Source organism: Lutjanus erythropterus, chromosome 24 (assembly GCF_056507025.1).
Source record: "Lutjanus erythropterus isolate fLutEry1 chromosome 24, fLutEry1.hap2, whole genome shotgun sequence".
NCBI lineage: Eukaryota > Metazoa > Chordata > Actinopteri > Lutjaniformes > Lutjanidae > Lutjanus > Lutjanus erythropterus.
The window spans coordinates 1,955,303-1,968,416 of NC_139340.1; the positions used below are offsets into that span (position 1 = coordinate 1,955,303).

Genomic DNA, 13,114 nt, shown 5'->3' on the forward strand with positions numbered 1-13,114 from the left:
AAATATTCACTATAAAAATACATTTGTTTTAACTTACAAGGGCTGCCTTATAGAGATGGGAAGTAACTAAATACAAATACTTTGTTACTGTACTTAAGTGGATTTTTCTGATGTCTGTACACCACCATCTGACAACTTTTTACTTTTACTCCCTACACAAATATTTGTACCTTATACTCCCTACATTTTCAAAACAGCTTTATTACTTCAGTCTTAAGACAAAACAATGAAAAAAGACATAATGAAGAAAGCAACATAAAAAAAACGAACAAGATGAAAACAACATCAGACAAAAATGACAAAACAACAAAACCGTGACAAAAACAATGTAACAATACATCAGATAAAAATTCCATAAAAGACATAACAATGGAAATGGCTAAAAATTGTGCAACAAATCATAACAAGAGGAAAACGACAAAAAGATGTAATAAGACTTGATAAAACTTGATATTAATTCCACTGTAATTGAGACAACATGTTAACTCAATATGTTATTTTTTATGTATAGAACCAGCTCAAAATTATTTACAGTGACATTATAAGTTTTGTGTACAAGCTTTATGATAAAGTTTTAGGCTGAGTGAGTGAAATGTCTTTCACAGTACAGATATCAGGCAGCTCATTGACTTTATTCACAGGATGGCATTGTCACTACGTGCTGGGTGTGCCTTATACTGTTATTTTCAGAAAAAGTTAGACAACTTATGCCTTCACTTGGTGAGTCAGTGGTACTATATGGACCAAGACGCATTGCTTACTATAAAAAAGCGGTGTCACAATTTGAAACTACTTGAGTTTTTTCACAGGTCTTCAACACAGTGTACCAAGGATGTGTAACCCATCCTGATGGAACATTCTGTGCTCTCAAACAACAAATAAAAAGTACAAAATATTCATGATTTTTTGCTTTTTTATGTTTTGGAATTACAGTTCCCATCATGCTTTAGGTGTGGTTAACTAAAAGTAAAATGTTTGCATGGAGTCAGTGGCTGAATCCGAGTGTCCCCATATTTTCAGACATATTTTCAGACACAATAATGGTGAGCAGGTCAGAGGCATCACAATATGATCAAAATCACTGAGCCCACAAGTCCAGTGGGTGGATGTTTACATTCAACAACTCAGCTGTTGGATATACCAGAGGCCTCTTTCTTCCCTAAAATTGCCAGATCTTGGCAAATCTTCACAGTATAAACTTGTGGTGCTTTAGCTAGTAGCACTTCCTGTTTGGGTTGTAAACATGGACCACTTGTCCATCCATCCATTCATGCCTTGAACACCTCCTGAGGGAAGCGACCAGGTGACATCTTTACAACATGCCCGAACCACCTCAAGTGGCTTCTTTCTACTCAAAGGGACATTTGCTCTATTCTGAGTCCCTCACAGATGACATTGCATGAAAATGCAATACCACTCCTGCTGGTCTGATTCTCCAGCCCATCTCACGCTCCATTGTCCCCTCACTCGAGAACAAGACCCCAAGACACTTGAAGTCCCTCACTTGGGATGAGGACTTATTCCCTACTTGGACCCTACTGGTTTCCTGCTGAGAACCTTGGTCTGGACCAATGATTCCATCAGGACCACATCATTTGTAATCCTCGTGTGTATGACCACTTGTATCCAAGAGACATGCCACCAGCAATATGTGTATGTAAGGAGGACGAGAAGACAAATTTATATTCAATTTATTATTAGGAGTTAACACTGTTGATTAGAATAAAAGCACTGCAATTTCCATGCTTTTATAAATGGATGAATAAACTGAACCTTGAACCTTGTGTGTATAGACAACAATCACTGGATTACTTTTAAGACTATAGAAACATCAAAACATGATCATCATGGGGCAATGTCTGATATTATGCAGAGCACTCTTTGATATGATTTCTAAGCAGATTATGGTTGTTTATTCTCAATGACCAAATAAATGTTCCACTGATTCTCAGGGGAGGACTTATTATTAGGCTAGAGCTTGAGATCCGTGGATCAGGTCAGGCTATATTTCTAACATGGGCTGTATATATAATAATAATACCAGGTTTGGGCTGCAAATACATATATGTATTGTCTCTTTCACTGCTCCTACTCTTACTGTTTGGTACATAGAGGCAAACTTGTTAGGAAAAATGTCAGGCTGTAATCAGACTCGGACTGAAATATGCTAGTGAGGGATAGTTTTGGGTCGGTTCTACATTAGGAAAAGGTTATATATTTTTTTCTGATTAAATATATCTTTCATAAAATTCATACCCTAAAATGGTGATTAAAATACTTAACTCATGAGTGTCTCCTTACTAACTCGGACTATTCCATGATCAGACTACACATCTATGGAAACAAATAGCACTGCGTGGCGTAGATGTTGAAAAGTTAAGCAAAGTTGCACAAGTGGCGCTGAAAAAAGTAAGAAGCGGGAGCATTCTAAAAGACAATATCCACCGCACCGGCAGCCTCACAGCCATCTGCCAAAAGATACAGAGCTGTTGTAACACCAGACTTCAGAACACCGTCTTTCCTTAGGCTGAGACTCCTCAATTCATGTTCCGTACTCCACCATAAATGAAAGTTTAATTTTATGACTTATTATTTATTCACAGATTTAAAAGGGGAATAGCAACAGATGAGTAAGGGTCCAAGCCTGTTTGCCTTAGGCCCCAAAATGTCTAACCCAATGTCTATCCCCTGCTGATTCTAGCAGTATGTGTTGACTAAGTTTGGCTGAGTGATCAGTCTAGGAAGAAGGGTTGCAATTTTAGACACAAAAATGAGTGTTCAGGGTTATGTATGTCATAGACTGTCAGAACTGATACTCATACAAATGATGGCATAACATGAATAAAAATGCAAGAAAACTCAAAGAAAGAAAAGGACAAAGAAGGGACCACTCACCCTGTTTTAGCAAAGTTAGTCCAGTAGGTCATGACGACTGCACTCAGCATCACATCATTCTTGGAGAAGTTGCAGTTGAAGAGATCTGTAGGGCCGATCATCGGGATTCCAAACACGTACGGCACCTCGTCACCATGGGCCGAGTCGGCCCAGCTCGGCTTCATGTCGCTCTGACAGTGGTGGTAGAAAGCGTAGAAATAAGTCGGCGAGCCGTACTGGGCATGGAGGTCAGCTGTGGCCACTGCAGGAGCCACCCACTGGTGGTCAGTGAACAGGGCCACCAGGGTCTTGCGGCGCGTCTCCGGGTTCTCTTTGTCCGCCCAGTCTGTATACATGAATTTGATGGTCTCGCGCAGAGTGTCCTTGCCCTCTGGGTAGCCATAAAGGTGGTCCACAAAATCCGACACTGCAAAGTCAAAATCATTGGCAGACACCCCATCCTCGCTGTCCACGATGCCGTCCACAAACTTAAACCCCTCACCTTGGTTGACCCCAAGCATGATGTCGTAGTTGAGGAACTCCCCTTGTTCCATGAGGATCTGGGGGTCATCTGGGATGACGTCACCGTCGATCACAGGCCCGAAGGCAATGTGGTACTTTGCGGGTGTGATGTACTGCTCGATCAGCTCCTTGTAGTTCTTGTTTTGCAGGCACTCCACCAGGTCGATGGTGTCCAGCATGTTGCAGCCCACCTTCTCAGCCAGGGCTCGCGTGTACTTGGCAGGCTGGTAGTTGACCGCCCAGCTGGACAGTGCTGTTCCACTCTGGATGATGGCTTTCTGGAACAGATCTGAGAGTGGAGCTGGTATTAGTAAAACAGAAATACACAAACACACATTCTGGCAGCAAGAGTTGATACTTCTTCTTGGGTAAAATCAGCAAACAGTTGATTTAGCTAAAAGCATGGAAAAGGTTATTTTTTCAGCCATTTTTCTGTCATTTTTCTGCCCAATACTCAAACTGATGTGATACCAGTCCAGCTCAAATCACAATTAGTCATTCCTATTACTCAAAGGATGCAAGAAAAAGTCTTTGGGAAGGTAAAATAAATGTTTGTTTTTTTTCTCTGAAGGAGCATTTCTGTGTCTTTGTTTGACAGTTAGTTCTGGCAGGCTGAACACCAGCAGAGAAACAAGGGAGAAGGGCAATTTGAACAAAATTGCACTGTAGCTTATAAGCCATTGACAGGCAGTGTCTTGTTAGCAGAGAGTTTGAGATATAGAACCACGCTAGCATCTAAACTGACCCAAATGATATTCACAGGTGAGTTTAAGCTATTCAATGCACCACAGCCCTGTTCTCTCTTGGTTCTTGTGTTGCTTTATGTGAATACAGTTTAAATTGAAGGAAGAGGATGCTCTTCAACTGACTCCTGAAGAATGTGCTCTTATTTGCAGGGTAATCTTGTAACTTAGAAAATTAGTCCAAATTATTCCGGAGCACACAGACTAAAAACAACAAACATTTTGGCAAACATTTTAATGACGGATGATTCTCATGAAGACTCAATTGGCATTTTTCAACTCTCCTGCTGCAGTTTAAAATTAATATATATATATATTGGCAATCTGTTAATTAAAAGGCAGAAAGCATGACAGCAAACAATTTAAATCTCTCCCTTTTGGGTTCAGATTTTTCCTAATTTACTTAATAAAACTTAAAACTTAAAAATTTCTAAACTTCTTAATGCAGAACTAGTTAAGATATTTTTTCTATCTGTAATATAATACAATATTGTAACAAAACATCAGTTTTCCTCCAACTTGATATCACCAAAACTCAGTGTAAGAACATATTGTTGATTTTAGGGTTTACTTTCCCTTTAACAAATAAAGGCGCACACAGACATCAATTTCTGTGTCTGTTTCTGTATCTGTTCAACCAACAAAATTATCTGTTTCTGTATCTTTATTTGGGTGAAAGACCAGAAGTGGGTATATTTCATACTGGAAGTCATGTTAAATTGAGAAAATATATAATTTTCTAACCTAATATTCATTTGCAATGCAATCGTTGTGCCCTCACAACATTAAATTAATTTAATATTGGTATATAATTAATTATGAAATATAGTTCCAGATCCCCATACAGTACTTTTCCCTTCCCTGAATAATATCAAGCAGAAAAAAAAATCTAGTTTTAGAAAAGTTACATCATATGGAGAACATCTATAATATTAATTAACTTCAAATATCACTGTCAAGACTAATGCTGCCACAGTAAAGATATACCACTGCAGTTACATAGAGTATATCTATTTTGAAGCACACATAGAGGGGGTGGCATGGTTTCAATAATAGCTTCATGCAACATTAGCTCATGCAGCAAATGGATGTGGCAGGCATGGCATATACCCGATCCACTTAATGGAGTCTAACAGATCAGATCAGTACCTCCCTACTCCAGCAGTCATCCTGATTTTATATATATATATATACCATACTAATAAATAGTTTAACCTACACATGTCATTCACACATCATCGTCATACACTGCATTCTTAAGCTCTATCTCTTGTCATACTAGCATAAAAACATTTCAAGGCAAATAAAAGGATGATTCAGAGTATTGACGTTACATCTTTGTGTCCCTAATGAACAAAACCGAGACATAAAAGATATTTGCTGTTTATATAGAAACAACACCTTAGGCGGTCTCTACATCCTGGAACACAGCTTCATGGACTGCCAATCAGCAACTAGGCCACAATACACTAGGAACACTGGAGTTATGTGTATTTTTTTTGTTTCAGAGAGTGCTATTTATACTCATGCAAACACAATGGTGGTGACTCAACCAGGCCGACTTGAAAAGTATGTTTTGAGCACACAGCAGACATTTCCCACAAGGCCTGGTTAGCAGTGTATATGAGCTTTTAGTGCTGCCGCTGTAAGTCAGATGTGGAGTATCAGTGAAACCTCAAATCAGATGTCGGCTTCAAAAATATACATACACAGTGACTGGGAGGTTTTTTTGACCTTGGAGTGTTTGCTGAAGCGCATATCGATGCTACGATTGTCTTTACAACATCATGGCTCCAGTTTACAGGCTCTAATGCAAAGAGGAGTATTACCTTTCTTGGCGATGTATTATACATCAGCAAGAATGCTTGACAGCGTACAGAGTGCTCGTCGACTCTCTCAGCTATGATTTCTGCCCATCACAACATGAGGACTTGTATCTAAATGTAAAGTAAGCCGTCCCTATTCCCTCAAGTGCGAGATGAAGAAAAATGAAACAGGCCTAATAACAGCAACACAAGACCAAAAAAACAAATAGAAAGCCTTCCTTGCTCTGATTGCCTATAAGGTAAACCCGATAGACTTCTACCAGCAAGATAAAAAGGTTGATTTTGTGGGAAGGTACATTTTTCACAAAGCCTGTATTTGTCCCACACAGAGAGGAAAATAGCCTGGGAACTGCAGCAACACTTTGAGATCCAATCCTCCAAATCCTCAGTTTTTTCTGACAGATGAGGTGGACGCTTTTCCTCGCTGGTTTTATACATTTACGCTGCACAAAACTATTAATTTGTGCAAAAAGAAAAAAAAAAAGACTTTATTGTACTTAATTGAAGGGGATTGCTGTCATGCTGTCAGATAATGACACCTGTCATAAGCATGAGACAGCTTTATGAATGTTTATGACTGCTGTCAGTGTTTTTTGGTCAATTATCCAATTTGTCATGTAAAGCTGACAGTGTTTGAGATGACTTTGTCAATACAACTTGACATTAATAAACACATTACACATTACACTCTCATATGTGATCAGTTTTGACACCGGCTGTCATGAGACCACTATAAGGGTGACAAGAAAATTTTGGACTTGTCATTCCGGGAGCTGAACCCAGCAAGAATACCACCTTGGTACTGTATTTCCTGTCAAACTGACCACTGTCCAAGGCTGTGGTTGGTCGTGGTCTGCTCCGGCCGTCTTCACTGGTGTCTCCCAGTCTGGCCACAGTCAGCTCGCTAACTGAATGGTGGAGAATCAGTACTTTGCATTTGCAACTCTCAACAGAGATGAGAACGAGAGAGAGACGTCTCACTTGTTTACCACTTCTAACATCAGCTTTGGAAAAAAAAGCAATGTGTTTAATTAAGAATCTTATTAAGACTTTTAAAAATAAGTTTCATAGTCTTCTGGGTGCAGTCTGTTTTATTTAAAATGTCCTTTAATAATGCATATGAATTAAAAAGTAAATACTTTATGATTACCCAGAATCTGTTCCCATTCACGGCTTCCTCACATGCATGAATAAACACATACATAAGTTGTTGTAGTGATCAAATATGATGAGTAATCAGATGAGAAGTTACAAAACACACTATTTGAATAACTAATGCTCCTGAACTGATTCAGTACATCCTTTTTGCTACTAACATGGTGGTTTCTTTTGATGCTCCTGGTCTGTGTTTGCTTGTGGTTCTGTGGCGTTCAATAAAAATGTAAGGCTTTTTCTTGCCCTGTATCCAAACACTGCATGTCAAAACAGAAAACTCACAGAGGAAAGATATTTTTACGCCCAAACATCAGAAAACATGAACAGACTTACAGCCCAGTTAGTGGCCCCGAGACGCTACAATATTGACTATCATAGCAGAGTCTAAATGAGCTCAGACACAAGTCATGACTAGGAATGAAGAAACAAACAAAAAAAGAGTGCCCTGATCTAAAACGGACACATCTTTCATCACAGCATCTGCAGCCTGTGATACCAGGTCACAGCTAGTCAAATTCAAATTCAAAGAGCCTTTATTGGCATTATCATAACAAAGTACAGTATTGCCAAAGCACATTGATGATATAAAATACGTAGTATAGTAGTAGTAGTAGTAGTAGTATGTCATTCGGTAGTCATTGTTTGGCTATAGAACAGTCACATTCCAAATAGGAAACTAGAGTGCTAGACACCTAACCAAGTTCCTTAGGATGGGGCATTAAAAGGATTTATTACCATGGGTCCATGGGTTCAAAGTTGCATTTTTACCCACAAGTTTTACTTCTTGGATAGCATGTGTTTGCTAATTATGTTTTATGGTGGTTTGCCCAATGCATGCTTCTTGTGCGCAAGTAGAAATGTCTACCAGATGATGGACCTACAAGAAGGCTCAGGGGCGTCAGCGAAACCACACAGTTTTATCCACTACAGACCATTAATATCTACAACAAATTCCGTGCAAGTCTTGGCATGGATTGAAGTGTTTGAGAGGTTGTTTTGACCCAGTGGTTGAGCTTAAGGCAGGTCAACGACTCCCCAAAATCTCTTGAAATTTACATGTGATTACACTCTCTATGCCAAGGCCTTGTGGCTCCATATTAAACATGAAAAACTACATGACTTAGCTCCTGGATATTTTCCTGCCCTACAGTTAAACACATCATCAAATGCCTGATTAAGTGAACCAGTCCAGTCTAACATTTGGAACCACTTTAGAAAATAATCACCATTGTATGTTTTGCTGTTCAGAAACTTGCCTTGAAGTTCACATTAAATTGAAAGCAGAGAGCTATTTGGTTCTGCAAATGCTTCTTGTAAAAAAACAGGCAGGTATGGTGGGACTTGTGGCGGATATTTACTGGCATTTACAGTAGCCATTAGCAGTTAGGGTATCTATTAGCCAATCATCTGATGAACACAGCCTCTGACACCGACAGAGGTTTGTTTACATGTAACATAGTACAAAGGAGGGTTTCTTGCTGAGTTTGGCCCCAGGGCTGAGTCAGCTAGCTGTATGGCTAAGCTAATTAGCTAACAGCACTACAGTTAGCTGTTTGGTTAACTAGTTTAGTTTAACTTTGTTACTTATTTATTTTATCTTATTTTAACTTATTTATGTACTTATTTATTGACTGCTTTAAAATTGTTTTCTATTTTGAGTTTTTATCATGCCTCTGATGTTTCCTCACTTATGATTGTGTATTTCTGATAGATAGCGTTTCCTCAGTTCCCATCTTTTCTTTGAGTGCTGTTCTTATTTTAGTCTTTACCAGAAAAGTCTTTGCTTTGTGTGTGTCAGTTTGATAGTTTTATTGTATGAAATTAAGTGCCACACAGTGGATGCAGAAGCGACATTGAATGCCTTTGTGCAGTATCCAAAACACACCCCGATACACGTGGGGTTGTGAGGGTCCGTTCATTGCTATTTGCAGCTTTGATATTGGTCAAAACTGGTTGGTTCTAGTTCACAAGTCACATTTTGTGTTTTGTTTTTTTTAATACATATTGTTTAATAGGTGCACAATATGAATGGGGTGTGATCTAAAAAGATTAAATATGTATTTTTGATTTCATGTGGACTTTAAGTAAAACAAAATGTTCCAGAGCTCTTTGTGTAAATGTTCTTGAGGCCAACAATGTATCAAAGCATGATATACACATCTATAGCAGAGATGACATAATGATGAAAAGGCCTTTGTGTGGGAGCATGCCTCTGTGTTTCTCGGCATGCCTGTGAGCCAGCAGACATACCTTCTGAGTAATGCGAGAGGGTGAGCAGGCTGACGCACGACGCTCCCGCTCCAGACCCAAAAATGGTCACTCTCTTCGGGTCTCCTTTGAAGGCCTGGATGTTTTCTTTGATCCACCTGAGAGCCTGAATTTGATCCAGCAGGCCGTAGTTGCCCTTGGCTGCCTGGTCTCCTGTGCTTAGAAACCCTGGATTGATGAGAACAAACAGGAGAAAAAGAGATTTCAACTTAACTTCAGAAAGCTTTTTGGCATTGATTTAATCTAGACTGAGACTTCAAAACATCGGGAGGCTATTTTTTGTATCAGCGAAATGAAGTGCAGAGTCCATTCTTCTGCCTCAAGGCCTAAAACCTCCCTAACCTGTGTGCTTCACTGTTTAAGTAAAATAAATTGGTGAAATTAAAAACGGATCTTAGATCTCATCTGCATTCATCTGGCTGGTATTTTATGATAATAGCAGGTTACACTCTCAATGTCTAATAACTTCATTATTACTCTAGAGTTGTGCTTAAATTCTTTATGCAGTTATTTTTCTACTGAGCTGCTGACAGAAATGTTGCCGGATAGAAAAAAGCCAGCCTTCTTGACCATGTGCTGTGCTTTATACGTATTGTACATGTATCAAAGCCTGACATATCTTCTTCCTCTGCACCATAGAGCTACATTGTTGTCCAAAACATATTAAACACATTCACTGAGCCACAATAAATACACACACTGTAGTTTATTTTGACTCAATCCCACATACGCCATCCTGCTGCCAGAAACTCTCAGAAATATGTATTAATCCACTGCTTAAAATAGTCTCCAACAAATGCACTATTTCCTCCTCTTTGAGTAACGTTTGTTAACCACTGAAGTGACCAGCTGTTTTAGTGAGTTAGAAAATATTTTTTTAATTAAACTATATATGTCTCAGCTGTTTGGAAAGTAAGTTCAGTAAGAACCAATGGGCTTGGAGCTGAGAGCCACAGACAGGACTGAGGCTAACATATTGCGGGTTTTGGTCTTTTTGTGGCTTTTGTTAACAATAAGAAGAATATGAAGTAGATACTATTTGCACCGAGGTGTGAGTGACCAACTATGCTATTTGCAACCTAGGTGGAATAGCTAATATAGATGGTGTGTATAGCAAAGAATGGCAAAAGAAAGCCATCAGGTGTCCTTACCCAACAATGCTAAATTGCATCCGGTGTGGAAGAGCCAATGTGGCTATTTACACGTAGGTGCATATAGCCTAGCATGGTTGAGAAAAGCACCCAGGTGTCCATAGCCAACGATGCTATTTATACCTAGGTTGTAAATAGGCACTATCAACATCAGGGTGTGTATATAGCCTTGTATGACAGAAAAAAACACTCAGGTGTTCTGAGCCAGCAATGCTAATTTGCACCCATAGTGTAAATAGTTAATGTTGCTATAAACGCCTGGGTGTGTATTGCCTAGCATGGCAGATACACACAACCAGGTGTCCTTAGCCAACAATGTTGAATTGCACCCGGTGTGGAATATCCAGTGTGGCTCTTTACACCTGGGTGTATATAGCGTCACATGGCAGAGAAAAGCACCCAGATGTCATTAGCCAACAATGCTAATTTGCACCCGCTGTAGAAAGAACAATGTGGCTATTTACATGCAGGTGTAGATTGCCTAGCATGGCAGAGAAAAGCACCCAGGTGTCCTGTGCCGAACTATTTATCCATCACCTCCTTCAGGTCACAGAGACAAAGGTGTAAATAGCTGCCATGTGATTAATGTCACTAAGGCAACCCAAACCCAACCCAACCCAAAATAGACAACCCAAAAACATAAATAACACCAATCTCATCTAACTGACTTAAACTCTGCAGGTAGCCTTTTTAAAATTCATCTGAAATGAGCCATAGTGTCATAAAGCTTTTATAGAGGCTGTTGTTTAGACTGTCAAACTGAAGTATTTTGAGTAAAGAGCAGCGAGACACCAGGATAAACTGTAAATTCCTCTAAATCAAATAGTGAATCAAGTGAAATAGTCAATTAAATTGTAATCATGAAAAAAAAGGTAGACAATTTTCAGCAGACACATTTGAAATATTGTTGCCTTGCCAACATTTTGGAGGTTTTTGTTCTGAAAACAGTTATGCAGCTCATTTATGATGTAGGTGGTTCAATATAGAGTCAGTGTTTAAAGAAGGAAGCAGAGAAAAGAGCTGTGACACTCTGCTCACTTCTGTTATCTGTTGGACACTGGTGGCAGATTATCTTGATGGAGCCCAGGCACGACAATTAAGGGGATATTGGAGTTAACTTGCAAATTTATGCAAAGGCACACTTCCTGTGTTGGAGTGAAATCTGATTGGCCAACCAATCAAACCAAACAAAAATCATACACAAAAATTCAGCAAATCTGTGAATAAATAAAACATTTAATTTAAAAATTTGATGAGGATGAATTATGGAGTCTGAAAGCCTGAGAACAGAGGTACAACCTTCAGATTCTAAAGAATGAAGTACAGAAACTTCATATGATATTTGTCTGGTGCCCCTCTGTTGTGTCGTGATTGTGATATGATATTTTAAAGAAGTGGAAGTAACTAATTATAAATACTTGTTACTGTAATTAAGTACCTTTTTTGGATACTTGTACTTTTATGAGTAGATTTGTAATTTTAAGTTTCCATTAAACCATGTAATTTACTTAGTTACTTTTAAAATTATAGTTGAGTGCTGAGTTGAATTGATATTCTAACAGTTGGAGGCAATCAGGTGATCTGATCGAGGTACAGGTGTGTAGTGAAGATTTGTAAAAACAGGCCCCTCACTGATTTATTTATTTAGGTGTTTTTGTGATCCATGTTGTGATGTTTTCAGGATTTTTTTTTGCGATGAAACTGCAGGACCGTGTGAAAATAGCAAAAACATAGTTGTGCTTTTTTTATGTATAATTCAAAAATCAGCTCAGTCAAGGAGAATAAAATTCCTCCCTGTTCTGAGTGTTAATATTAGCAAAAAGACTCAAGATTAGAAAAATGTCTAACAAAATCTGCTCTATTTGAAAAAGCAGAAGTGTTATTGGGAGGTTTTTCGCAAAGAAGCAAAATCTTTTTGAAGCTCAAACACAAACAGAACAAAATTATTAAATATAAAACTGCACAGAGCGTTGATATCAGTAACAATGTTAAGACTTGTGTTCTTTTCAGTACCTGTGACAAGATAAAGACATAAAAGTACAAAAAATAATAAATGATTAAACACTGAGTGGGTTCACTGAGACAGACGTGTGGTGTGTGTGGGGAGCTTCAGTGATTGGAGGAACTGATCAAATTTGCAGGAAAATTGTGATGATTGGGCACAAACTGCAAGGTGGTGCAGATTTCATGGAGATTGGTTGAATTTGTATGAATCATCAACTTCCTGGAGGGACTAATTAAACATCAAGGGTTTAAAAAGTAACTATTAACTGTACTTTTGAATAATATAATATTGTAACAGTATTTGAAGATGAGTACCGCTGCAGAAAAGTAAGAACCTGTCTAATATAAGTAATTAAAGTAAGTTTGAAAACTGCATCTTAATGCTCTTGCATCATACTGCAAAACAATAGTCAGTCAAAACAATCTGGACATGTCCCTCAATAACTGCATGAATATACAGAATTTCCTGATGTATTCAGTCTACATCCCATACTGACAAAATAAAAAAATTAATACAAAAAAAGTACAAATTGTTCTGTTCATGCCAATATGAGAAAATAGCAGCCTAAAC

The 13,114-nt window shown here is 38.5% G+C and overlaps 1 protein-coding gene across 2 annotated transcripts in view; it reads right to left on the minus strand.

The window, feature by feature from the left end:
- The window catches only part of nlgn4xa (neuroligin 4 X-linked a), a 149,733-nt gene that overhangs the window by 17,634 nt on the left and 118,985 nt on the right, over nt 1-13,114 (minus strand). For both annotated transcript variants that reach the window (XM_084713473.1, XM_084713474.1), the window contains 2 exons: nt 9,371-9,556; nt 2,896-3,685 (listed from right to left, as the gene is read on the minus strand). In XM_084713473.1, the coding sequence (XP_084569599.1) occupies nt 2,896-3,685; nt 9,371-9,556 (976 nt within the window). The remainder of the gene's footprint in view (nt 1-2,895; nt 3,686-9,370; nt 9,557-13,114) is intronic.